Consider the following 27,267-nt stretch of genomic DNA (forward strand, 5'->3'; position numbering starts at 1 on the left):
TGAAAAGCAACATTTAATGACTGCCCTGGCCCTGGGGAGTGGGGAGGGGCAGGGGAAAAGGCAGGGAGTAGACAGGCTGAGTGGCTGGAACTGGGCTTCCCTCCCCGTCCAGGAAAACAAAGGCAGCTGTCACAGTCTTCAGGCTTCCCACATTTCCACACTCAGGGAGGGGTGTTAGGGTCTCCATTTAACAGATGAAGAAACTGAGGCTCAGAAAGGGACTTGCTGAAGAGAACAAGAGGTGTAGGGATTTCCCAAAGTCTGGGGCTCTTGGCTGCGACACTAATGGGGGATTTGTGGGCAGGACCCACATGCTAGGAAGGACCTAGCATGGGAGGGAAAAGTCACCCAGGTCAGTGATGGGGTGGAGGGTGGAGGTGGTGGGAAAGTGAGGCTGTTTGGGGAGGCCGAGGGAGTGGGGTGAAGAGGGAACAGGTGGGTTGACATTCCAGATCCGAAACCTGTCACACCTGAATGCCTTTCCTCACCCCTGGGGTCCCCCTCAAAGGGGCTGGCGTCAGAGGGACAAAGGGAGCCAGTTTACAGGAGTCCTTGGCCAGCCCGGGCGCCGCCAGCGGCAGTGGGCTTGGCCCGGGTTGGAGGCGCCTCCTGGTGGCTGAGGGAAGCGCCAGATGGCGCCCAGAGCCCAGCCGGTCCCACCCCTCACCCTTTCGAGATTCCAGATAGAAAGGTTAAAAGATAATTTTCAAAAGCGGGTGCAGTCAAGGCTCTCACCGACAAATAGAGACGAACACGTGTTAAGATTTTTCGTATTGAACTCCTGTGGGAACCAGGCAGATGTTACAGGAGGTTCAAAAGAGAGTCCGGAAAACGGGCGCTTTCACAACAGATCAGACTATTTGAGTAAATAAATGTGCGAATGGAGGCAAATTGGTTTTTCCACAGGGGAGGAGGGCTGTCAATGGAACCTCAGCTGCGTGGGCCAGAATGAGCAGATAAGAGTGGTTCTGTATTGCTATCAGTTGCTTACAATTCATGGATGGAGCTGTGAAATAGTTCAAAGACGCTGTTATGAACCAGCTAACCCGGAAGGGAAGGACGTGCTGTATAGCGATGACGCTTTGAATGGTCAGAACTGATCTACAGAGACGCAAAATGTTCCTTGCAGAAAGAAACAATTCCTTCCTTCCTTCATTCAACAAACACCTGTTCCTGGAGCAACTATTGTGCGCTGTTCCAGGTGCTGGAGACACAACAAAGATGCAGAGTAGAAAACGGACGAGAGTGGCACAGAGTGACCCCTTCCAGGAGCAGGGGACACCTGGGAGGGGGAAGGAACAGGAGGTGAAAAAGGCCAGGGGGCAGGACTGGGTGGAGGCGGGGGTCTGGAAGGGGTGGCCTGGGGCTTCCTTGCTTTCTGTTCTCCCCACTAAAATGTCAGTTCTCAGCTCTACCTAGCCCAGAGGTTGGCATGCAGTAGGCGCACAATAGATGCCCAACGTGCAAAGCGACTCCATATCAAAGGGCAGAAGTCACTCGCTGTCTGCTTAGGGGAGAGACTGCTGTGAGGTGGGCAGATGGCAGGAGGGTCCAGGTCCTGTAGGTGGGGCTCAAGGAACGGTAGACTCCGGGCATCACAGAGCCAAGCGGCAGCCCTGCCCTCCAGTCCCGGGCCTGGGCCCCATCCTCCGCCCCTCTCCTCCCCCTAACAGAAACCCTGAGCCCCGGGCCCCAGACAACTCCAAACTGTGAAGTCTCGCCATCAAATTAGGGCTCTGCTGCCACAATTCCTGTGTTTTTGAGATGTAAATCAGGATTTTTTTTTTTTTTTTGCATGTGAAATTACCGTTCCTGCCTTTTCCGGGGGTTAAAACTCACATGGAAAATTCACCATTTAGAAGGGTATAATTCAGTGGCAGTTAGCACCTTCACAACATTTGCAACCACCAACTTTATCTAGTTTCAAAACCTTATCACCTCCCAGAGATGACCCCATACCCATTTGCTGTCACTCCCCACTGCCCTTCCCCCAGTTCCTGGCGCCCCATAGGGAACCACCATCGCTATGGCTTTGCCTCTTCCAGACATTTCACATGAATGGAATCACACATTATGTGGCCTTTTGTGTCTGGCTTCTTTCAGAATGTTTTCCAAGTTCACCCATGGTGAACTGTATCACTCTGTTTTATGGCTGAATAATATTCCATCCTGTGGATAAACTACACTTTGCTTATCCAGTCATCTGTTGGCAGCATCTGGGTTGCTACCACCTTTGGGTGACCATGACCGGTGCTGCTGTGAACGTACGTGTGCGAGATACTGAGTCTGTGTTCGATCCCTTGGGGTGTGTGCCTGGTGGGCAACGGCTGGGTCACGTGGTAACTGCAGCCTGAACTTACCGAGGAGCCACCAAACTGTTTTCCAGTGTCTGTCCCTTGCTTTTAAGAAAAATGTTGGGAGTTCAGTCACCCACCTCAGGGGAACAGCCACCGCACTCCCACCTCCCTCCAGAGACAGTGGCTCAGCCGATCCCACAGGCACAGACGTTTTAGGGGAGGGGAGCCCAGGACGGAACAGAACAGAAACTTGGTTTGTTAAGAGAGGCAGCAGATGGGCAGCCGAGAACACGTACTGGGGCTCTGCCAGTGCCGGGTTCAAGTCCCTGCTCTGGAATGTTAATGTGACCTGACCTGGGCATCATGAGGACTGAAGGGATGTGTAGAAAGCACCAGAGCAGTGGCTGGGCCACAGGCAGTGCTTCCTACTTGCTGTTATGACTTATGACTTTCTTTAAAGATCGAGGTGGCACTGAGAAGTTTATAAGCACATTCTGGTTTAATCGGCATTTTAACTCTACAAGGTGGTGTCAGTACCTGTCCTGCAGATGGGAAAGTGACTCACTAGGCTACCTGGCCGGTCCCCGGCAGAGGGGGTGACACAGGCATGTCCGTGGAGGGTATGTAGGTGAGTCACCCAAGGCAGGAGGAAAGAACACTCTCCCCTGGCTCCCAGGCTGGAGGTGCAGAAGCCCATTCGTCCTTCTCCGGCACGTGGCTAGTCTCCTGTGGAAACTGCTGGGGATGACCTGGTCGGGGCACCTGGCCGCAGGCCCCAGCACGTCCCGCTCACAGGAGCATGTGACCGTGGGAGGAATGACAAAGTCAGGTTTATTGCTCCGGGTTAAACCAGTGGAGACAGGATGTGGGGAGGGGTAGGGCGACACAGGAAGTTGGTGAAGGCATCCTCCTGGCCTTGGCCTGAGCTTGGCCTGGCCTTGGCACGCTGGGAAGCCAGCCAGTGCACTTCTGACCCGCTGATCACGTGCTCACGGGCCAGGGCCCCAGTAAAGTTTGAGGCGCAACCCAAGGCTCTGGGGAGCACGGCCTCTCCTCCCTGCACAGGTCTGAGCACAGACGGGGCTGCGGTGATGGCCTCTGCTGGGGTGCATCCTTAGGAAGGCGTCTTGGTGGAGGCGGGGGCTGCTGCCTTCTTTTTGGTGGGGGCCTTCAACAGCGCCAGCTTCTTGGGCAGGCTGGTGCTGGCTTTCATCAGCACATCATGTTCGATCTTCTTCCGGATCCCGACCTCCAGGTTCTGAGGGAGCAACCATGGCACAATCAGACTGGGACCTGAGGCGGGAGGGAGGGCCTGGTCTGCTGCCCTTTCTCCTGTGAGCTCACAAGGGGCTGGATCAGCAACTCCCCCCGAAACAACACCTGAGAGTCTGGTGGCTGGGGGTTAAGTCCTGCTTCTGCCCCATACCCTGGGAACATTGCACACCGAAAAACCCCTTCTCATCTCTGGATCTCAGCTTCTAAACCTCTGCCCATTTCCACTTTACAGCTGGGGAAACTGAGGCACATGTAGCGAGGAGGCACTTGCCCAGGATTCCCAAATCATGTGAGTGATGGGAGATTGGAACCCAGCACGCCCAGAGTCCCCAGCCTCAGCCTCCAGGCGGGCAGCCTCCCCTTGTCTCTGCTTTGCTAATGGTGAACTGGGGCTCTGAGAAATAAGAGGTGCAGGCAAGTAAAGGCACAGGAATCAGAACCCAAGTGTTTGGGTCCAAAACTGGTAGCTTAATCATATTACCTAAACTGCTCCCTTGCCCTACCTGTGAGTTCCAATGACCATGACAACCATGACTGTCACCACACGCCTGGGTGCAAGGGAAACAACAGCAAAGACACAGCAAAACCTCTGCCCTCATGAAGCTGACATTCAGTGTGTGTGGACAACACAGCTGTCAGTGACAAATTCTGGTAAACCGTTTTTTTTTTTTCCTTTGGCCACGCCCAGTGGCATGCGGGATCTTTGTTCCCCAACCAGGGATCGGAACTGGAACTGGCGCCCCCTGCAGTGGAAGCGCAGAGTCTTAACCACTGGACCGCCAGTGAAGTCCCTCTGGTCAACTGTTGAAGGATAACAGATGACAAGTGCTGCTATGGAGAAAAGAATACAAGGGATGATGAGTGAGGGATGGGGTGGGGTTGCCATCAGGGATAGCTGCTCAGAAGCAACGCTTGCAGCCAGACTTGACTGGGAGGAAGGAAGCCGTGTAGATTTCCGGGAGAAGAATCCAGGCGGAGGAAACAGCTAGTGCAAAAGTTCTGAGGTGGGGCAAGGAGCAGTTATGGGGCCAGTGAGGCTGGAGGGAGAGAGGGAGGAGGTGAGGGCAGGGAAAAGACAGGAGTAGAGTGTGCCGGGTCCTGTGGGCTGTGGGGAGAACCTGGGCTCTTCCTGAGTGAGGTGGGAGCCGCCGAGGGTTCTGAGCAGAGAAGGGAAGTGCCCTGATTCAGGTGCTCACAGGTGCCCTCTGGCTGCTATGGGGAATGGCGGGGCCAGGAGATCTGGGAGGATGTGACTGCCCTGGTCCAGGTGGGAGATGATGGGATGGGACCAGGTTGGGGGGTCAGAGAGGTGGGAAGTGGGTGGAATCTAGATTAATCCTGAAGGCAAAAAGGACGAGATCCAACCTGTATGTGAGAGAAAGGGAGAATCCCGAGTATCTGGAAGGAGGGACTGTGGCAGGATCATGGTGGAGTCGGGGAGCACAGTGGGGGTAGGATCAGGACCCTGGTTCTGGACATACTGAGCTTGAGATGCTCACGAGACACTTTCCCCCTCCGGCTGAGACATGGAGGTAAGCAGGTTGCTGGGTTCCCAGGTCTAAGAAAACTGAGGCTCTGGCGATCCAGTGGTTAAGATACCATCTTCCACTGCAGGGGGCACGGGGTTCAATCCCTGGTCGGGGAACTACCGAAAGCTGTGTAGCGCAGCCAAAACAAAAAAACAAAAAACTGAGGCTCTAAACAATTTGCTCAAGATTATAGGGTGAGTTAGTGTGTGTTGTACAATTAGAATTCAGGTCTGCCTCCACCAGATCTCTTTGTAACGTCTCTTTGCAACCTTAACAAAAATCTCTTTGCAACTTCTTTATAAGATCAACCCTATTCACCCGCACACGAAAAAGCTACACTTAAAAACAACCACAAAAACGTTTATTTCAGCCCTGTGCTGTTCTCAGGGATTTACAGGTGTCCTATGGCATTGAATCCTTACAACTCTAGAAGAAAAGTGCTATCACTACAACCGTTTCTTCTTTAAGAAGCTCAGGGTGAAGATACACTAGCTGTCGATGGAACTGCGCTTTGCTCCCAGCACTGTCTTCTCGCAAAGCTGGGGTTTTCCACCCCTTTCCCAGGCTGCCTTCCCTCTCGGGGTCTATTAACGAGGACAATTTCAGCGAAAGATGCCAGTGTGTGCCGAACACATTTTGCGCGCCACTCGTGGGTTTAGGAATCTCACTGATTGGGAGGTAATGTTTCCGTACCCACTGCACAAGGGAGGAAACTGAAGCTTACAGCACTGGGAGTTCTCCATCCCGGGCCTCTCACACGCTCGAACTCACCTTCTTAAGCTTTTGCTGTTGCACGATGCGTGCCTTCTTGGGTGCGATAACGAGACCTGGGGAGAGATGCGATTTCGTGAGGCCGGAGAACCTCGGGCCCACCTCGCCCCCCAGTCCCCGGCCCGCTCCTCACCGCCCTTCCTCGGGCCCCGGTTCCGCTCCGAGGCTGTCGCCGCTGTCTTGCGCTTCGCTGGTTTCCTCGGCTGGAACTTGCGCTGCCCCTGCGCCATGATCAGTCATGCACCGGAAGAGGCGGGGCTGTGGGAGGTCGCAGACGAAAAACGCAGGGCACGATGGGATACAGTGGGGCCGGAGGGCGGAATGGCTCACGGGATACAACGTGGCAAAGAGTTAAAGTGACCACTACCCACGACGGTCGATGATAGCCAGCATTGCGCAAAAATTTCGAAGTAAAGGTTATAATGATAAGCTAACACTTACTGGGTGCTTATCTGCTTTATAAAACTTATGCTGTTTTGTGCTCTTTATACATAAACTTCAAGTCTAGGACTTACGGTCAGGCAAGTGAGGCACTCTGGTGCAAAATTTAAGGGGTGCCCCGAACTTCAGTTATCAAGATAAAGATATATTCAACATTCAAAAATAATATTTTAATACAAAGAAAAATCGTCCAAATACAGCCTGTGGACTGGCTACTTGATGTTGTAAATAAAGTTTTGTTGGCACGAGGGCTGGTATCAGGAGTGAAGGGAGTAGGGTCAGGATATGCAAGGTCAGGGTTTCGTTCTATTTAATATCTTTATATTTTGTTCACCATGGATTGTTTTTGCATTAATTTTGATTTTTCAAAAGTAATGCATGAAGCTATTCTTTATCTTGACTACTGAGCTTCTCAGGGCCTCCTCTAAAATTTTGCACCTGAGGTGTCGCCCTAATTCCAGCCCTGAGAGCAACCAAAAAGGGAGGTACCAGTATTGTCTCCATTTTGTAAATGAGGAAAACAAAGCATGGAGAGGTGAAGTGATTTGGCCAAGATCACACAACAGAAAAAGCGGTGGAGGACTTCCGTGGCGGCGCAGTGGTTAAGAATCTGCCTGCCAGTGCAGGGGACACGGGTTTGAGCCCTGGTCTGGGAAGATCCCACATGCCTCAGAGCAACTAAGCCCGTGCGCCACAACTACTGAGCCAGCGCACTAGAGCCCACGAGCCACAACTACTGAGCCCGTGTGCCACAACTACTGAAGCCCGAGCGCCTAGAGCCCGTGCTCTGCAACAAGAGAAGCCACTGCAGCGAGAAGCCCGCACACTGCAACGAAGAGTAGCCCCTGCTCGCCACAACTAGAGAAAGCCCATACGCAGCAACGAAGACCCAACACAGCCAAAAATAAATAAATTAATTAAAAAAAGAAAAAGAAAAAGAAAAGGCGGTAGAACTGCGATATGAACTCAGGCAGCTTGACTTCAGCTGCTGGGATCTTAAGAGCCATGCAAAGGCCCTGTCTGCTTTCTCTGTTCTGGGAAGAATTGTGGTTGGGGGAACAAGGTCAGCTTTTGGGCAGGCCATTCAATAAGTTTATTATAAAAATAATGGGGGCAGGATATGGACAGCTAGGTTGGTTACTTCTGGGGTCCATCTAGGGTGACCGTGGCACCTAGGGCTTCCCGGAGCTCCTCAGGGGCAAAGACACCCAGCTCTGTGATGATGCCGCCAGTGATGAGGTCGTGGGGGGTGACATCAAAGGCAGGATTCCAAACCCCAATTCCTTCAGGGGAGAGGGTGGAGGCAAGAAAGGCAGGTATTAGGCTCATTGAAAGTTCTCAAGCTATTGTCACCTGTCTCACTCACAGTGGTTTTTGGGATTGGGGAATCCTTGAGAATCTAGAGATCCTCACCCCAAAAGTGCATGAAGGCATGGGTTTTGATACCAGTAATGAATTTAGACCCCCTACATTCCTGGATTGTCACTGTCTAAGAAGAAGCCTTCAAAGTCTTATATACATCCACCCACTTGTGCCTGCTCCAGGCATTTCTTTAGGAAACTCCAAGAATCCACCCCAGGGCCTTTGCATGGGCTGTGCCCTCTGCCTGGATGCTTTCCCTCAGATACGCACATGACTTGATGTTTCACTGCCTTCAGGTTTTTTCTCAAATATCACCTTCTCAGTGAGAACTTCTCTGATAACCCTGTCTAATCCACCCCCTGCACAGACACTTCCCATATCCTTCTGTGCCTCATTTATTTCTCCTCAGCCTTTACCCCCTTCTAACATACACTGGAATTTTGTTATTTATCTTGTTTGTTGGCTGTCTCCCCACTGGAATGTCAGCTCTATGAGGGCAGGGACTTTTATGTTTTTTTTCACTCCTGTTGCCCCGGCCCTATCATGTCACCTGGCACTGGCCAGGTGCTCAAAAATATTTGCTGAATGAATAACAATCTCTTACACAAGAGGCTGCAAACTGTTTTCTCTGGTTCACAGTTTTTTAAGACCACTGAATTAGCTGCCAGCTTTCCAAGTGTGGGAGCTTTCAAACATATAACAAACGTAAGGCTTCTCTTGGAAAAATCAGAAGAAAGACCTGTTCTCCTGGGGTCTGCATTCCTGTGATCCGTGGCCAGAACAGAGTATCGGGGTCCCCAGACTGCACCTGGCCCGTGTTACCCAGCTTTCTTGGGGGCAGGGACACGGTGGGTTGTCAACTCTGCTTTCCATGGTCTTATGGGTTTTGATCAGTGCTAAATAATTAAGCCTCCAGGAAAGTAGGGGCACCAAAAAAATCACGAGAAAATATTTTTTTTTTTCAGAATGAATGTATCTATTTTTATTATCTATCTATCTATATTCTTTTCCATTATGGTTTATCACAGGATATTGAATACAGTTCCCCATGCTAGACAGTAGCTCCTTGCTGGTTATCCATTTTAAATATAGCAGTGTGTACACGTCAGTCCCAAATTCCCTATCCCTAACTGGTCCTTTTTATAAAAGGTTTTTGATCATACTTGTTACTATTTAACGAGCACTAAGGGCCAGGCACTGTTCTCCACTTCACGTGGGTTAATTACACTGAACCGCCTCGGGTATATGAGGCAGGTCATGAAAACAGCTCATGGGGCTCTTACGGATGAATTTTAGGCAACCAGGCTACACAGCCAGGAAGTGTGGGGAGGCTGAGAAATATCTGTCTCTTCATAAGCACTCGGCCAGGTGGTACTCTTATTTCTTATTCAGGTGAGAAAACAGAGGTGGAGAAGAGCAAGGCAATGCGCTCAAGGCTTCCCAACTCGTTAGCTGTATCTTCTGACCTTGAATCTGACTTCCAAGACGTGTCTGCTCTAAAATATGGCTTGAAGGAGCACCTTATGTCCCAGAAGGCTGATGACACCCCAAATACCACCTGCTGCCTGTGAAGGGGTCAGGGTGCCTCAACAGAGGTGCCCAGGCCTATGGTGCCCCCCCCTGAGCGGATGGCTTACCGGGTGCCGCAATCCTGACCCCACTGACATGGGTCAGCTCCTGGCCAGGACGCTCCTCAATGATGATCTCCCGGCCCGTCTTCAGGTGGAGGTCACACGACGAGCTGGGGGCAGCCACATAGAAGGGGATGCCGTGGTGCTTGGCGGCGATGGCTAGCTGGTAGGTGCCCACCTTGTTGGCCGTGTCGCCATTGGCAACCACGCGGTCGGCTCCCACGACGACAGCTGGGGAATGAGATGCCGGGAGTCACCACCGGGCCCTGGATGCCTGGAGCCCTGCCCACTGGCACCCCCCACCTGCTGACCTGACACTCCATAGTGGGCCATGGCGGCTGCCGCCATGCTGTCGGCGATGAGGGTGGCGGGGATCTGCTCGTAGACGAACTCAAAGGCCGTCAGCCGGGCTCCCTGGTTGTAGGGCCGGGTCTCCGTGCAGAAGGCACACTCCAGACGGCCCAGGCTGTGCAGCGAGCGGATCACACCTGTGGGGCCCAGCCCACCGGGAGGATGAGATGCAAAGGGACAGATGGGCAGGGCAGCCCACTGGTTAGCAGCATGGTTCTCCAAACCATGCAGTCCCACCCCCGGGCCCTTGCAGTGGCTGTTCTCTCTGCCTGGTACAAATGTGTTTAGAGAATGCCTTCTCCGTGAGGTCTTCCGGGATTCCTCCATCTCACAGAGCAACCCTCACACTGCCAACCCCTACTCTTTCTCTTTAGCACTTACCACCTTCAAATGCATCATACGTATTTGTTCTGTTCCTGTGTCTGTTCCTCCTATTTTCCTGCTCCTGATGGCAGAGATTTGATCTACTTTCTCCACTGCTGGGTCCCTAACTCCTAGAACTGTGCTTGGCACACAGTAGGTGCTTAATAAATGTTGAGTGACTGAAGGAATGGATGCATGTATGAATGATGGGGTACACAGGAGATAAGCATTTATTAAGCATAGATATTTGTTGAGTGAATGAATGAATGTCTTGCCATCAGAGCCTCAGTCCCCAGGCCCAAGGGTGGCACCTAGGCAGGTAGGGAAACCTCCTGGAGAATTTAGGATCAGGTGGAATCCGCTGCCTTGAACTCCAGGACCCAGTCCCCCTGGTCCTGGTCACAGCTACCCTAATCTTTCTTTAGGGGGCTACGCCCTACCCCTCAGTCCTCTTGGAGTCCACATCCCACCCACTTTCTTTCTTTTAAATTTTAATTTAACTTTATTTTTATTTAAAAACTATTTAATTTTTTTTTTGGCTGCACTGCACGGCTTGTGGGATCTCACTTCCCCATCCAGAGACTGAACCTGGGCCACAGCAGTGAAAGTGTTGAGACCCAACCACTGGACTGCCAGGGAACTCCCCCCACCCATTTTCTAGGCACATGGCACAGGCCAGGCCTATCGAGTGACTGATCCTAGATGGACAGATGACTCCATCCGAGCCCCCGAGGTACAAGGAGACTTTTCTAACACTGTCGGAATAGAGACCCTAGGCTCTTTTCCTTGTGATCTGAACCCTGGCCGACGAGTGGAGCATGAGGGTGATGCCACCATGGAGGAGGGCAGATCTTAGGGATACGGATAGATGGACACTGATGCTATTATTTGGGCCTCTGGATCCAGTCATGCCTGAAGCCAACCCCCTGAGTGTTTCTGTACAAAAACTAATCAATTCACATTTTGGGGGGTGTATAATTCACATTTGGGGGGGTTTGGGTATATAATTCACATTTGGGGGGGTTTGGGTTTCTTTCTCTTGCATCCAAAAAGGGCCCTCCCCTATCCCTGCGATGCCCACTCACCTAGGGCTGTACCATAGCCAGCAGTGGCCAGTGCACCGGTGTTGCAGTGGGTCAGCACTATCACCTTGCCGCCCTCGGGGGCTGCCCGCTCTAGGAGGTGGCGGGCTCCCAGGTCCCCGATGCTCCGATTGTCCCGGAGGTCTTTTGCCAGCATGTCCTCGGTCCAGCGGATCACTCTGGGGCCGACAGGGGACTCTGAGCACAAGTCACAAGCCTTCAGGGCCCACACCAGCCCCTCCTCCCTGCCCAACACCGCTCTCCTGGAGCTCTCCTGCTGAAAGCCTCTCACAGCTGTGGGTCTGGACCCTTCTGCCACAGCCACCTGACTGTAACTCCATTTGCTCTTCAGACACACTTACTAAGCACCTCCTGTGCGTCAGGGGCTGGGGGACACAGCAGTGAACAAGACAAAAATCTCTGCTCCTCTGGAGCTGACACTGAGGTGGGGGAAGCAGGTGATGAACAGACAATAAAGTGAAGGAAAAGGCAGCGGAGTCAGGAGACAGAGGACAGGAATGAGCTGTATTATATGGGGGGGGGGGGAAGGCACAAACCTGAAATTCGAAGGAGAGGAGATTAAGTAGATGGATACCTGGCTTGCAGAAATGGTGTGTGCAAAGGCCCTGAGGCAGAAGGGACCCTGGTGGGGGTTAAGGAACATGGAGAGTATCTGTGCAGCAGATGGGGAGGGAGAGAGTGGGAAGAGAGCAGGGAGAGGACGAGGGCTAGAAACAAAATTCTTCAAAAGCAAAAACTAGGTAAATGAGGTGGCACTTAAAAGGGCCTCCAAGGGCAGATAGGGCTGGGGACGTTCAGGGAGGTCAAAGTCAGGGCATTGAGTTCAAGGATCTCGGGGCCACGCTGTCCGGTGGTGAGTCCCAGCCCTGCCTGTGTGGCACTGGACTAAGAGCACTTTGCCTCAGTTTCCCCATCTGTAACATGGGTCGTTGTGCAAAAAAAAAAGAATGAATAGCCGCCGGTTAAAGCAGCGCTTGGCACAAGGCCCCTCTACCTCTCTCGGACCACCTCCTCCGTGGCGCCCTCCCGCTCCGCTTCCTGGGCTGCGAGGTCGGCCAGGTCTCGGGCGGCGCGGGCCATGTTGACGGCGGTGGGCCGGGCGGTGACAAGGAAGCTCAGAGCGTCGCGCACGAAGGCCACGAGCGCGGCAAGTCCGGGTCCCCCGGCGCCCGCCTGCAGCTCCACGGCGAGGCTGAGGCAGCCCACGAGCGCAATGGCTGGGGCGCCGCGCACCTGGTGGGGAAATGGGGGCGTCAGGGACTGCAGGCATGGGAAGCCCCCCACCCCGGTCCCACCGAGCGACCCCACCTTCATAGCGCGGATGGCCTCCCAGGCCTGGCGCACCGAGCCCACCGCCTCATAGCGGCTCTGCTGGGGCAGCAGCAGCTGGTCGAGGATCTGTAGTGAGCCCCGCGAGTAGCGGATCGCCTCCAAAGTCATGCTGTTGCAGCCGCGATCACCGCCTTTCCCGGGGCTCAGCTGGCCGCGCGCACCAGAGGCGGGGCCGGAAAGGGCGCAGGAGGCGAGGCCAGGGCCCCAGGGGTGGGACCTCTCCCGGAAGGAGGAGCGTGCGCACATCAACTTCGCGGGCTCCTGGGACCCGCCGACCAGGCGCCGGGTCCTACTTCACCTTCTCCGCCAAACCTGGGCAGTTAGCCGCACCCTCGGAACCAAAATGGTGCCACTATTTATAGGGCAACTATTGCATGCCAAGCCCTGTGTTTGGCGTCTGGGTATAGCAAGACTCCTAAGTGCCAGGTGGGTACCCTCAGGTGCCCGACTTCTCCAGCCAGAGCCAGTGCTGCCTGTGGCCTCACGTAGAGCAAGGCACCAGAAGGGGGTTCTGAGATCCAACAGACTCTTACTGCTGCCTTGAGACCTTCCCATCCCCGCGGGGAGTAAAGGCCTGCGGGCTGGGGGCCACCACTACCTCCGGACAGGGCACATTACAAGTTCAGCAGAATTCAGCCGGAACCTCAGCCCCGAGAGGTCCGTATGTCTGGTTCGTTCACCACTGCGTCTCCAGCGGCTAGGATAGCGTCTGGTGCACTGCAAGTGCTCCGTTAATATTTGTGAAAGGATCCTTCTCCAGGATTTAGGGGGAGGTGCTGGGCCATGAGTCACCTGGTGGATGCTCAGCTGTTTTTTTGCTCAGTTTACTAGTTTCCTTCAAAGGAAGCAACACGCTGGGGACTCTTTCATGACCCTTCCAGGGTGTCCCCATGGGTGGGGGATAATGAACAGCCCACGCCTGTGTGCTCCATCCCTTTCTGCATCCGGCCTGGATCCCGAGCACCCCTGCTGTCCAGTCCCATTTTCATCCTTCATACCCAGCCTGTGCCACCTCCTCCAGGAAGTTGGCACCGATTACAGGCCAGGCTGGGCTACTACCTTTCAACTCTCATCAAGCTGGGTGGGGACCCAGGCTGTGGTCACAGCATCAGCATTGGCTGATGAGATGCTGGGCAAGCTTAGTTGGGTTGCGGTGGGAGGGGTGCAGGCATAGCTCCTGGGCCCATCTAGTAACCTGAGGCAGAGGCAAAGAAGCAGGGTTTTAATGCTGGGAGGTCGGGGGTCCCACAAGGCACAGACACTCTCTCCAGGACCAAATAAATAACAACTCCATTACTGTGAGGAGGTGAGGTCTGGGGAGGGTGGTCACTGAACTCTCCAAGGGCTGGCGGGTTAAGGGGCTGCAGCCTGTGAGGGGCCTCCTCGGTGGGTCTTGGCCTCCTGAGTGAATCTGGCCCCCAGAATCACTCACTCTCCGAACCGGAGTAATCAGCCACGAGGGAGGAGCTGAGGCTGCAGGGCTGGGGTGTGTCCTGGGGGTTGGCTGCCTCCTGGGAGGAGCCTGGCAGGGGCTGGGGCCTGTCCTGACAGCTCTCCTCCTGCCCCGGTGGCCTACTGTTCTTGCACGTCTTGGCTGTCTCCTGAGAACAGTCTCTGGGGGATGTGGGCCTGTCCTGGGCGGTCCCCTCCGGCACCCGTGGCTCCCCAGACTTGGGGGTCTCAGCTGTGTGCTGAGGGCTCTCTGGGACCTCCCGGGACCGCCGCCGCACAATGCCCAGGTGCCCCACGGTGATGGGGGAGCCAGTGGGAGCAGATCTGCGGTTCTGGGACAGCTTCTTCAGGACACTGCTGGCTTTGCTGCTGCTGGCGCCAGGTCCTGGGCTGGAGGGGAACCAGGAGCGGCTGATGATCTCTGTCCGCTTGAGTTTCTGCTTGTCCTCATATGCTGGGGATGGGGAGAGGGAGGGGGGAGGAGGAGGTCCAGAGCCGCCCTCTGCCCGAGCAGCCCCCCATCTCCCCCCACCCCGCCCCCCCTCGCCCCCTGGCCCCCACGCACAGTCTAGGGTGTGGAACTTGAGCAGGGCGGCCAGCCTGCGGTCATCCTCTGTCTCCGGCACCAGCGGGATGTCCAGGCTTGCCTTGGCCTGCAGGGCCTGGTCCCTCTCTTCCTCCTCCTGCATGGCCTTTTTCTTTTCCTGTGTTGGGGAGACGGGGTTGGGGAGGGATGGTGGGTGTCAAAGCCGTGCCTCTTTGCCCTCTGAGCTGGAGGGGTCCTCCAGTGTTCAGGGTCTCAGTTTCCTTCTCTTCAAGCTTATGCGAGGAAAAGGCCTCACACAGCGCTCGGGACATAGAATTTGTTCAACAGCAGGAGACACAATCATTAGTATGTGTACCACTGGGTTCTTCACTCATTCATTCTTTCCACAGATATTTACAGAATGTCTTTCTGGTGCCAGGCCTTGTTCTAGACACTAGGGACACAGCAGTGAGCAGACAAAATCTTTTGCCCTGGTAGAGCTGACATTCTAGTGGGTGAGCAAGACAAAGTGGTGAGGAGAGAAAGAATGCTGGGAAGAGGGTAGGAAATAGGCAGCGGGTTCAACTTTAAATGTGGTGTGCATGGTAGAGGGGAGAGTTAGGGACAGCATCCTGAGAAAATCATGTTTGAGAAAAGGTGTCTGAGTGAGGGAGCCATGTGGGTATCTGGTGGAGGGAACAGCCTGTGCAAAGGCCCTGAGGCAGAAGTGTGCTTGCCAGTGAGGCGGCCAATGTGGCTAGAGCAGAATGAGCAAGGGAAAGGTGGAGATGGGGGTAAGGAGGGGAAGGGGAGGATCATTTGGGCCTGGTGGGCCAAGGGGAGGACTCTGGCCATTGGGAGCCACGGAGGGTTTTGAGCATAGCAGGGATGTAATCCCACTCAGGCGCTCACTGGCGCCCCCTGGTGGCTGTGAGGGGAACAGCCTGTGGGACACAGGGCATGAGCCCCTGGAGACCAGGGTGGAGGGACTGTGCTGGTCCAGGCAGGAGATGATGGAGGCTGGGAAGTGGTCAGAGCCTGCCAGAATTTGCTGACAGATGGGGAGAGGGGAGTGGTGGTTATAACAAGAGGAACCAAGGCTGACTCTGGGCTTTATGGGCTGAGTGTCCGGAAGGACAGAGATGCTTCCATTACTGAGAAGGGGAGGATGCAGGCAGGGCAGGTTAAGGACTGATGGGGCTCCTTGGGATGTTACGTTTGAGGGTCCTTAGACCCCATTCGGGGATGCCCACAAGGCAGGGGACACCAGCTCTGGGCAGAGGCCTGGCCAGAGAGATACACTTTCAGTAACAAATAATTAGTAAGAAAACCCACAATTTTACTCCTAATAATAACAACCACAGGATGATCAGAGAAGGTGATGTGAAAAAATGGGAGTGGCAAGATGATGAATACGGAGCTTGAGCCTTGTGGGGTCGCCCGGGATGCTCCTGCCCGGGCTCTGTTTGCAGGCTCCAGGGGTGTAAGCTGCCCCGCAAAGCGAGGCAAGAGGCAAAAGTTCTCATGTTCCCAAAGGACGGTCCACTGCCCTGTCGGATGCCCGCGAGGGTAAAAAACCCATGTCTATTATACTCCTCTGACCCCAGACCCCCACTCCCTGTGACTTAGCTCCACTGAGTATTTTTGGCACAGTTGTAGTAGCCATTGTGTCACTGACAGCAACGCCCTAGGGTGTCCTCCAGCTACGACCCTGTGCCCCTGGGGTCGGGAGTCCGCGTTTGCACCTGCGCCCTCAGTGGCTCTACAAGCAGGTACAGGTGTCTGGCCCAAGCATTTACATGTTAAGACAGGCATTATACATTTTATAGGTAATTTCCTTTTTTATCTCTAGGGATTTGACTCTAGGGATGATTGTGGAAATTACGTGGGGGTGGGTTGTCAAACTATGGATTTTGTTTCAGGACAGCTGAGCGGGCCCATGAAATATGTTAGGAGCTGATCGGTGCCCTCCTGGGCCTCTGCCTGCCCCGGCCACGGGGGGGTGTCGGGACTCACTTGTGCCCCAGCTTGAGGATTTCTTCCCTTTGAGAGTCTGCTGTGAGGGCCAGAGTCCCCAGGGGAAGGGGCCACATGCTTAATAGTAGCTGCTGGGCTAGATGCCTCCGTGGGCGCTGTGATGTGGGGATGTGGTGGCGAATGGGGAAACCGCGGGTGAAATGACCTGCCTATAGCTAGGATGTGGTAGGGAGTGGGCTGGACCTGGGTCTCAGCCTGCTTTTTGATCTCCTTGCTGCACTGCTGGTGATGCCAGGCCACCCCCGCCTGCCCGGGGTCCTGACTCCGGGCCGGAGCCCTGCTCACCCGGAACCTTTTCCGCAGCATGCTGTTGAGGGCGAAGTCGTCCTTCCAGGCGCTCTGGGCCTCCTGGATGTGGCTCAGGGTGGGGAGGGCCTTCTTGAGCGTGCTCCGGTCGGCCTCACCGTGCTCCAGTCGGAACATGGCATCTGTCTCCAGCTTCTGCTTCTTCTCGTGCTCTGCGAGAGTGAGAGCGGGGCTGGGCCTTCAGGGCCCTGGCTCGGGGCTGGGCTCAGGGCTGGCAGTGGGCTCGGAGCCCACGCTGGGCGCTCACCTGTCGTCAGCACCTGCTCGTTGTCTGCCATGTCCCAGCGCTCCTCCTTGCGCTGGGCGCCGCTCACGATCACGTAGTCGCAGTTGGCGGGGTCTGTCTGCATCTCGATGTAGTTGACGCAGAGGTGGCATTTCATTCGGAACCTGGCAGGGCGGAGGGTGATGGGTTAGAGTCAGGACACTGTGGCCCGCTTCCTTCCATCCGTGCGTGTCATCAACTAGTGTTCACGAAGCACCTGCTACATGCTGGGCTCCATGTCCGGGGGACAGCCGTGGGTGAGACAGATATGGTTCCTTCACCCCGGCACTGACCTTCTGTCTGGAGTTTGTTCACTTGTTCATCCATCCATTCATTTGTTCGTTCGTTCATTCATTCAACAAACCCCCCTGAGGGGACGGAGCAGAGCCTGTGGGGCCTTGTGGGCCACGGGGAGGACTCAGGCTTTTACTCTGAAGAAGGTGGGAACCATGAAGGGTTCTAGGCAGGATGTGCCCTGACAGACCATGATGGTTTCCAGGAGACCTCCCAGGGAATAATCATCAGGCAGAGGGTAGAAACTTCCCTCTGACTCAGACTCCTTTGTAGCCCCCTCACCCTGCCGCCCACCAGGCTGCCTCTACCTGTAGATCGGGGTCGTGTAGTAATTGCCAACCTTCTTCTTTTCTGCATTGTAACGAACACCTAGGAGGAGAGGGAGAGATTGAGGCTAGGGCTCAGGCCACCCTCAGCGTCTTTTCCTGGGGTGGGGAGCAGATGGGGGTGGTATTTTACTCCCCTGCAGGGGAGACACCTCTGGAGGACACTGAAATTCAAGCACAAAAGAGCCATGTCTAGGCTGCGGGATGGGTGCTCAGGCCACAGAGGAGGGTGGGCTGGATGGAGCCAGAGGGCCTGGGTTCAAACCCTGGCGCCACCCCACCGGCTGTGCGACCTTAGGCCAGCTGCCCTGGCCGTCTGGCCTCAGGTTCCCCATCGATTGGATAGGGATGCCTATGACGCCTACCGCACAGGGCTGGTGTGAGAACTGCAGAGGCTATTAATACCCACGGATCGCTCAACACTGGGCCAGGTGCTCAGCAAGCATGCAAGAAGGGTTGGCTTTTGGGAATTCCCTCCCTGTCGGTCCAGTGGTTAGGACTCCGTGCTTTCACTGCCGGGGCCCAGGTTCAATCCCTGGTCGGGGAACTAAAATCCCACAAACTGTGGGGTGCGGCCAAAAAAAAAAAAAAAGGTTGGCTTTTATTATTTTTCTAGAGAATCCAGGTTTTTTGTTCCTTTTTCACTAATTAGATGGTATATTCTTGACTCTTATCTTGCTTACTGAGTGAAAAAAGCTTAAACTAGAAAAACAGAGCTTGGGGGGGTTGGTGGTGTGGCCTGGCCGGCTGTTCCTTTTCTGGGGGGCTGCTTCTGTTCACGGCCCTGAGGTTGACCCATGTGTGGCGTCAGGCTGCGCCCTGCTCTTTGTCGCCTGAGCGCCTGGAGGCCTTTGGGGCAGATGCCCCTTGCTGGGTCTGATCAGGGGGATGTGTTGGGGGGAGTCATTCCACTTCAGCAGTGGGGTGGCCTGGCCCCTCTTTCCTGCACTGGACCCTCCTGCCGAGAGCTGCCGGCTCCTGTTTACAGAGCAAGCTGCTGCCCTGGGCCAGGCGCCGTGGGAAGGGCGGAGGATCCCTGTACTATAGTGGAGGAAACGGAAGCCAGGAGGGTCGAGTCACCTGCCGCAGGCCTCAGGGCTGCTGAGCAGGGCCGCGGACCCATGTCTGTCCATCCATCTGCGCACCTGTGGGCACGATCAGGGGTCTGAATGCTCACGGTAACAGTAAGGGTAGTGGCAGCAGCAGGTTGAGTTTACGAGCCCTCGCACATGCCACATGCTGTGCACTAAGCACTTTATTTTTTATTTATTTTTGGCGGCGCTGTGCGGCTTCTGGGATCTTAGTTCCCCAACCAGGGATCGAACCCACGCCCCCTGCAGTGGAAAGCGCAGAGTCCTAACCACTGGACCGCCAGGGAATTCCTTGCACTAAGCACTTTATATGCCACACAGGCGGGCACTCATACCACCTGAATTTCACAGATGGGTAACTTGAGGCGCATGGTGGCTCAGTCGCCTGCCAAGGGTCACCAGCTAGGAAGTGGCAGAGATGGGATTTGAACCCAGAGCCTCCTAACCGCTCTGCCATGAGGCATCCACAGCCCACCAGGCACTTGAGCCCACTGTCCCCTACTCGACTCCTGACCGGGACCCCCGCGGGGACGGTCTCTCACGGTGCCCAGCAGTTAAGGGGCTCGCTGGCCGTGCGGCTGAATGGTGGGGGTCAGGGTGGGGAGCAGGGGAGCGGGCGGAAGCTCACCCATGCCGATGTGATTCTTGCAGCCGTCACACCAGATGTTATAGGGCATCTCAAATCTACACAAACAGAGAACAGCTCATTTGTCCCCGTCCACGTGGGCTCTCCCAGGATCTCCAGGTCAGCGACTCTGGCTGCAGTCACATTGCAAAGGGCGTGCAAGTGGGAGGGTAAAGAACGGTGGTCATTCCTGCAACCAGGCCAGGCCCATCACGTGGCTCTCTGGCCAGCTGACCCCGTCTGGGCGAGCGTCTCTGCTGGGTGCTGCCCTGTCTTCCATATCCCACCACGTCAGCTACACAGGTTTCCAAGCAGAGGAGGAAGCAGGCTTCAGGGAGCACTGGTGTTTGATTCCAGTTTAGCTAAGCTGTTGCAGTGACACCGGGTTTTTTTTGTTTTTAATACATTTATTTATTTACTTTTAGCTGCGTTGGGTCTTCGTTGCTGTGGATGAGCTTTCTCTAGTTGCGGCGAGCAGGGGCCACTCTTCATTGTGGTGCGCGGGCTTCTCACCGCGGTGGCTCCTCTTGTTGCCAAGCACAGGCTCAGTAGTTGTGGCTCACGGGCTTAGTTGCTCCGCGGCATGTGGGATCTTCCCGGACCAGGGCTTGAACCCGGGTCCCCTGCATTGGCAGGTGGATTCTTAACCACTGCCCCACCAGGGAAGTCCCTGGGTTTCTTTCATCCAGTTCTATTTGCAACGTGCAATTCTGGTAAATTTCCATTAACAGCAGTAATGGAGCTTCTCTTTTAAAACAGAACCATTAAGTAATGAATAATGAGCTGAATTTAAGACACTGTACAGGTGAGATGAGGGCTTGGCAAACAGAAGGCAGGGCGGGTGGCTGGCTCTGGAGTGTGGAGGCATGGCGGGAGTTGGAGGTGACCTTCAGCTCTGTGACTCTTGGGGCCACGGCTGAGATTTGCATCTTGACTACTTTTCCATAGATGTTCCTGCCTCTGACGGTTTTGTCACTGGATGCTCTGCTCAGGCCCAGGGCGGACCCCAGAGGCTGAGGGCAGAGTTCATGAGGCAGAGAAGGAGGCAGAGAGGGGCTTCTGCTTCCCGCCACGGCTGACCCACAGGGTGCTGGCCAGAAATACGAGGAGAACCCCGGAATAGCCAGAGGAGAACCCCGGAACAGCCATCGTCCTGGCTTGACTGCAGCAATGGCTGTGATTCTTTATCCTCCCCATGTCCGTGCCCTTTGCAAGATGACTCTGCAGCCATTCCTGTCAAGAGGTGGAGTGTGTTGCCCACCCCCTCCCTGCATCATGACTTGCTTTGGAGAATCAATGAGACAGAAGTGACAGGGTACCAGCTCAGGGTCTCTGCCTCAAGAAGCCTTGCATGCCTCTGCTGGCTCTCTTTTGGAACCCGGCTGCTGCTGTGTGAACAAGCCCAGATTAGCCGGCTGGAGGATGAGACTTGGAACACAGCCCAGTCATACCAACCAAAGCCATGCTGGACCAGCCAGTCCCCAGCCAGGCAACCCCCAAACATGTGAGACAGCCCAGCCCAGGTCAGCCAAGACCAGTCAGGGGCAGCAGAGGCATCCAGCTGAGCTGCAGACTCGTGAACAACACGAGTGCTTAACATGTGCTTATCGTTTTGTTACGCAGCAATGGCTGACTGATACAGCAACTTTCTGCTTTATGGAATTAAGACCCTGCAGCACTGGGCAAAATCAGGGGGTGCTGAACGCTCCTTGAGGTTGACACCAGGTGGCACAAAGGGCAGGGGTCCTCAGGTGATGCCAGGGCCTTACCTGATGATGAGGATGCCCTGGGACAGCTTCCGAGCCCGCTCCCGAAGAGGGTGGCTGTTATGGTATCTGTTGAGTGAGCCATGCTGTGTGGAAAGGAAGAGGGAGCAGATTAGCACTGCTGAGCTGGGGGAGCTCAGGCCCTCTCTCACAGGCCGAGAGAGGCCTCATTCTTATGTCCTGCTGGGAGTGTTAACAGCAAAATGGGAGGCACTTAGGCGTTGGTGAAGCAAGTGGGCTTGGAATCAGGAAAACAGGAGTCTGCATCTTACCTCTCCCATTTAGGAGCTAAAAGAGCTGTGTGACCCTGGGCAGTGACCTCACCTTTTGCCTTCCACAGCCCTATGAGTCAACTGGGGACGAGGATCATAATAATTACCTCCAGGTGTTGTGGGATCAGGTGAGATGACAAGACCAGCAAACCTCTGCTGGGTACTTTAAGTGTGTCATCTCACTTTAATCCCTCAACGTTTCTGGGAGGTCACGTTGTTTTGTTTCCCCTTTGGACCTATGGGGAGACTCTGGTGTAGAAAGACCGAGTCATGTGCAGGGGACCACATAGCTGGGACATGATGATTCATTTACTGGCCCCTTACTGAGCGCCCATAGTGTGAGGACACAGATGCAAAGAGACAGATGAACATCCCTGCCCTTGAGGTGCGGACGTTCTAGAGGGGGAGATGGGGGGCTTCCCTGGTGGCGCAGTGGTTAGGAATCCACCTGCCAATGCGGGGGACACGGGTTCAGGCCCTGGTCTGGGAAGATCCCACATGCCGCAGAGCAACTATGCCCGTGCGCCACAACTACTGAGCCTGCGAGCCACAACTACTGAGGCCCACATGCCTAGAGTCCATGCTCCGCAACAAGAGAAGCCACCGCAAAGAGAGGCCCACACGCTGCAACAAAGAGTACCTCCCGCTCGCTGCAACTAGAGAAAGCCCGTGTGCAGCAACGGAGACCCAATGCAGCCAAAAATAAAGAAATAAAATAAATAAGTAGAGGGGGAGATGGATAATAGGCAAATAAATGGGTGACGCATTGAGGAGTTAAGAAGGCTACGGAGAGAAATAAAGCTCTAGGTCATGCGATAGAGAACGAGAGGGTGGTCAGGGAGGCCCTCTGTGAGGAGAGACCTAAAGGAAGGAAAGGAGTCTTGGGGTCAGAGGGAGGGAGAGGTTCCAGGCAGAGGGAACAATGAGGAGGCCAGACGAGCTGGAGCTGGGAGGGTGAGGGGATCTGACCCAGAGGCCGTGTGTGGGACCTCATCCTGGACTCCACTGGAAACACACCACACCTGACACTGGGCATGCTGGTGTTTACATGGGTCATTGACCAGGGTCACACTGACCACCTGGGAGGGAAGGCTGCCCCAAGACTCAGGTGACAAGCGCAAGGCAGGGAGACCTCGGGGGCCGCCCGGGCTTCTGCAGCTGTGGTTCTGACTCCAGGAGGGGATGAAGAGCGTGGGGCCCCTACCCGGCGGGGTCGCTATGCTATCGTGGACACGGAGAAGGAAGCCTGCCCCTTACCTTTGTAGGGTTGAAATCCGGAGGGTAGTACTTGTTTACGCCTTTCCTTTCACCCTGGAAAGCAGAAGAGAGACGTGAGTCAGAGAGGGTCCTACAGGAGACCTACTTGTGCAGCCTTGAGGGACGAGACCTGGACAAGGAAGACAGGGATATCCTGGAGGATGGCCCAGGGCTCCGTGTCCCATCGAGGACTGGTGACTTGGGGGAAAAAGCCCCACTGTTGGGAATTCCCCGGCGGTCCACTGGTTAGGACTCAGCGCTTTTACTGCCGTGGCCTGGGTTCAGTCCCCGGTCAGGGAACTAAGATCCGGCAAGCTGAGCGGCTCAGCCAGAGAAAAACAAACAAACAAAACAAAACCCACTGTCGTCGCTGTGGAAAATTCCGCAAGGGTTAGACTCTCCTAGAGCAATGGCTTTCACAGTTATTTTGGGACCGTGACTTAAGGTAAGACATATTTAACCCCAAATACACAAGCACAGGTTTCAGGAAAGAATGCTCACCCAGCTGTGAATCTCTCTTTTAAATGCTGACAGCCAACTGCTGAATTGACTTATTGACTTAACGATCCACTGAAGCAGTGGGTCTCAAACTTGGCTGCATGTTACAACTACCCGAGGAGTTTCTAAAATACTGATGCCTGGGACCCACGCCCAGAGGTTCTCCTGACAGAGGACCTGCTCTAGGGCATGTGGGGGAACGGGAGTGACTGCTGTTGGGTATAGGGTTTCCTTTTGGGGTGACGGAAATGTTTTGGAACTAGACAGAGGTGGTCATTGCAAAATATTGTGAATGTACTAAACGCCACTGAATCATACGTTTTAAAATGTTAGTTTTATGTTATGTGAATTCCACCTCATTAAGAAAAAAAAAAAAACAGGAAAAAAAAGAAAAAAGCCCCCCGGGTGATTTCAGTACACAGCAAAGTTTGAAAACCACTGCACCCGAAGACCATGATCCAGAGTTTCAAAACACCTGAGAGCTTGGGCTCAGGGGTGGGGAAGGAGACTTTTAGGGGAGGGAAAGGGCTATTCAGGGGACAACTTCCCTTCACCTAAAGATCAGAAGAGAAACCCAATGAGCACAGCCTGTCTACTCACCATCTTGGAAGCTGCCTACTGGTCCTCAGCTGCCACTCAGCCAATCTGAAAAGACGATGAGACACTGCTTTGCCGACTCACTGCCCAGTGCCACCCTCCTGGACAGCCTGGCAGACAGTCGCGGCTTCTCTGTGAAGATGCGGTGGGCTGTGCGTGGTGGTGGCGGCGGCTCAGATGATCCTCTCCGCAGGTGTAGGAGGCATCCAAGGAGCGGCGTTTGTCTGTCTGGAAAGGGAGTGTCCTGTCCACTCTCCATCCAACATATATTTCCCAGCTGACACTTCTCATCCCTCCATGGCCCCCATCATCGCTCACCTGGACGAGTACAGTCACCTCCTCCCTAGGCTCCTGGCTCTGCCCTTGACTCTCACGGTCTGTTCTCCTCGTAAGGGCTAGAAGGATCTGTGAAAATACAAATCTGAACTATCACTTTCCTGCTTAAACCCCTCCAGTGATTCCCATCGCTTTGAGAATCAAGTCAAACCCCTCCCCATGGCCTATGGGGCCCCTGCCTGCCTCTCCGAGCCCACCTTTTACCCCTCTCCCTCTCCCTCACTGTTTCAGTCACACTGGCTTCCTGGCTGCCTTCGAAAGCTAAGCAGGTGCAGGCCAACTGCCTTGAATGCTGCTAAACACCTACAATACACAGGATAACACCCACAAGTGTTGTCACAGGTCTCAGCTCAAACATCACCTCTGTCAGAGGCCTCATCTGATCACCTGATCTAAAGTCACTTCTTCCCTGGAGCTTCCACCACATCACCCTGTGTCTGTTTACTTGTTTACAGCCTGTCTCCTCCGCCAGGTGCCACTGTGCTACGTCTCCGGCACCCAGGACAGCTCCTGATAAATGCTGACTTCATCAACCTCTGATAACTGACTGAGGTTCCATAAGACTCAGTGTGGGTGACACAGAGACACTGGGAATTTGGGGTTAGCAGATGCAAACTATTACATATAGAATGGATAAACAACAAGGTCCTACTGTATAGCACAGAGAACTATATTCAATAGTCTAAGATAAACCATAATGGAAAAGAATATTAAAAAAAGAACATATATATATGTTTAACTGAATCACTTTGCTGAACAGCAGTAATTAACACAACATTTTATGTTTTTTTTTTTTGTGTGTGTGTGGTACGCGGGCCTCTCACTGCTGTGGCCTCTCCCGTTGCGGAGCACAGGCTCTGGATGCGCAGGCTCAGCGGCCATGGCACACGGGCCCAGCCGCTCCACAGCATGTGGGATCTTCGCGGACCGGGGCACGAACCCGTGTCCCCTGCATCGGCAGGCGGACTCTCAACCACTGCGCCACCAGGGAAGCCCTAACACAACATTTTAAATCAACTGTATTTCAATTAAAAAAAAATTAAAAAAAAGAGAGACACTATGAGGGACTAAAGCGTAGTCCAGAATGGGGACTGGCAGATTTTCTCGATTGAGGGCCAGAATTTCTGTCCCAACAGCTCAACTTGGCTCAACTCTGCTGTCACTGCTAGAAAGCAGCCATAGACAATATGTAAATGAATGGGTGTGGCTGCATTCCAACAAAACTTTATTTGTGGACCCTGAAATTTCAATTTCACATGATTGCCACATGTCACAAAATCTTATTCTCCTTTTGATTTTTTCCCAACAATTTAAGAAGTTAAATCCATTCTTTGCTGGTGGGCTGTACAAAATCACGCAGTGGTCTGGTTTTGGCCTGTGAGTGTAGTTTGCTGGCTCCTTGTGCTCGAGTCAGGACGTCTCTGTTTCTGCAAACGTAGCTGCGCGCTAATAGTTACTGTGTGCTACCTGCTGCACAGAGTCCAACATCATTGCCCCATTTACTCTATACTATGTTAGTATTATCTCCAGTTGACGAATGACGACGTGGGAGCTTAAGTAACTTGCCAGGGGTCAGAAGCTGATAGGAAGGCAGAGCCAGGGTGCAAAGCCCCAGATATAAAGTGTTCCACCATCCCCCCAAACTCCTCTCCACCTCGGATCCTCCACCTGTAAAGTGTGCCCCTGGACCAGATTTTCTTAAAGTCACTTCCAAAGTAAAAATGCTTTTGCCAACAAAATAGCTAAGTGCCCACCCAAGCTTTGGGGGCACAGTTCCCTGGGCTGGAATCCCTGCTCCATTCCTCACTAGCTGGGTAACCTTGGCCAATGTCTGAGCCTCCCTGAGCTTATATTTCCTCACCTGTAAAGAGTGGATGATGGCAAGAGGACTTTCTGGAGTTGCTGTAAATGAAATAACATACAAACATGGGTAATGCTTGCACAGAGTAAGTACTCCACTTACAGGAGTTGGGGGTCTTACCGTGGTTTTATCACCCCAGTGAGTGGTACAGGTGGGGCTACAGGGTGGATGTATAGAAATCTCTGGTCCTTGGTGTCAAGAATAATGATAAACCCCACTGGCTCAGGGCATAATGCTTGGGCTTGGATCCCGACTCTGCTTTGCTTGCTAGCAGCTTGACTTTGGGCAAACTGCTTCTCTCTCTGAGCCTGTTATCTTATTTGTAATATGGGGTTTATACAAGTATCAACCTGATGAGGTTGCTGTCAAGACTCAGTGAGTTAAAGTATCTGGAAGAGCGCCTGATGCTGAGTTAAACGTTTGTAGTTCTGATTATTTCTCATGCCAAACCGTTTTACAAGCATCATTTAAAAAAATCTTCACCAAGACCCAAAGAAATACGGGCTTACTGTCCCATTTTCCAGATGAGGAAAACCTAAAGAGGTATAATATGGGCTAGGGTCAGGTCTGGGGTCGCAGCTAGGGCCCGGGGTTTTGTGTCGGGGGTCGCGGCTGGGGGGCAGGCAGCTCCGAGCATCGGGCCCACGTTCCCGGAGCCCCGCGGCCCCCGGCGCGTTCGACCCCATAGGGCGGCTCCGAGGCCGGGTGAAGCAGTGGACGGACCCCCAGCCGTACCGGGCCTAGCCGCCCCTCTACCCGCCTGCACTTACCTGCCCTCCTCCTGACGTCACTCCGCGCCCGTCCCGGAAGTCCCTGCTGGGCGCGTAAGGGGGCGTGGCGCACTCCCCGCGTGACAGGGACGCCTGCGCGAGGCGGGGCGAGGCGGCAGCGCAGCGCTGACTGGCTGAATGTCGAACACGCCGCTCGCTCACAGCCGCCGGAGTGGACCAATCCGGGCCTGCCCTTCCCAACTGCGCGCACTACACAATGCCCCACCCTCGGCCCCGCCCACTTTGCCTGACCCAATCCGAGGACCGCCTTTCTGATGATGCTCTCCAGAGAGCGGGATTTCGCCAGCTGAAGCGGTGGAGCGAACTCCAGCTCCTGGGCCAAATCAAACCAGTCCCTTGTGTTTGAATGGCTAGCGAGTTAACAAATGTTTTTAAATTTTTAAATGGTTGGGGGGGGGAATCAAAAGAATAACATTTTATGACTTGTGAAAATCAAATGAAGTTCAAATTTTAGTGTCCGTGTATAAAATTTTATTGGAATCCATCTGCGCCCACTCATTTACCTGTCTGTA

The 27,267-nt window shown here is 54.2% G+C and overlaps 3 protein-coding genes across 6 annotated transcripts; all 3 read right to left on the reverse strand.

Moving 5' to 3' along the window:
* Positions 1-3,110: 3,110 nt before the first annotated feature.
* C3H19orf53 (chromosome 3 C19orf53 homolog) lies at positions 3,111-6,158 on the reverse strand. The gene is made up of 3 exons (XM_060007878.1): positions 6,006-6,158; positions 5,873-5,928; positions 3,111-3,555 (listed from the first exon to the last, which is right to left on the reverse strand). Exons 1-3 carry the CDS (start codon positions 6,100-6,102, stop codon positions 3,412-3,414), a joined length of 297 nt encoding a protein of 98 aa, XP_059863861.1. The 5' UTR covers positions 6,103-6,158; the 3' UTR covers positions 3,111-3,411.
* Positions 6,088-12,767, reverse strand: MRI1 (methylthioribose-1-phosphate isomerase 1). Of its 2 annotated transcripts, XM_060007873.1 has the most exons (7): positions 12,432-12,767; positions 12,118-12,356; positions 11,106-11,281; positions 9,618-9,794; positions 9,313-9,537; positions 7,436-7,596; positions 6,088-6,212 (listed from the first exon to the last, which is right to left on the reverse strand). In XM_060007873.1, the coding sequence occupies exons 1-6, from the start codon at positions 12,699-12,701 to the stop codon at positions 7,451-7,453; spliced, it is 1,233 nt and encodes a 410-aa protein (XP_059863856.1). In that variant the 5' UTR covers positions 12,702-12,767; the 3' UTR covers positions 6,088-6,212; positions 7,436-7,450. The 2 variants fall into 2 exon arrangements, with proteins under 2 accessions (XP_059863856.1, XP_059863855.1); XM_060007872.1 differs by lacking the exon at positions 6,088-6,212 and having other exon boundaries at positions 7,198-7,596.
* A 27-nt stretch (positions 12,768-12,794) lies between these two features.
* YJU2B (YJU2 splicing factor homolog B) lies at positions 12,795-26,752 on the reverse strand. Of its 3 annotated transcripts, XM_060007874.1 has the most exons (12): positions 26,735-26,752; positions 25,965-26,005; positions 24,086-24,172; positions 23,771-23,995; positions 22,673-22,726; positions 21,147-21,229; positions 19,381-19,436; positions 17,644-17,704; positions 17,024-17,166; positions 16,756-16,928; positions 14,473-14,611; positions 12,795-14,361 (listed from the first exon to the last, which is right to left on the reverse strand). In XM_060007874.1, the coding sequence occupies exons 4-12, from the start codon at positions 23,771-23,773 to the stop codon at positions 13,880-13,882; spliced, it is 1,194 nt and encodes a 397-aa protein (XP_059863857.1). In that variant the 5' UTR covers positions 23,774-23,995; positions 24,086-24,172; positions 25,965-26,005; positions 26,735-26,752; the 3' UTR covers positions 12,795-13,879. The 3 variants fall into 3 exon arrangements, with proteins under 3 accessions (XP_059863857.1, XP_059863859.1, XP_059863860.1); XM_060007876.1 differs by lacking the exon at positions 25,965-26,005; XM_060007877.1 differs by lacking the exon at positions 26,735-26,752 and having other exon boundaries at positions 23,771-23,991; positions 25,965-26,076.
* Positions 26,753-27,267: the final 515 nt, after the last annotated feature.

The sequence above is a fragment of the Delphinus delphis genome, chromosome 3, assembly GCF_949987515.2.
Source record: "Delphinus delphis chromosome 3, mDelDel1.2, whole genome shotgun sequence".
Lineage (NCBI taxonomy): Eukaryota > Metazoa > Chordata > Mammalia > Artiodactyla > Delphinidae > Delphinus > Delphinus delphis.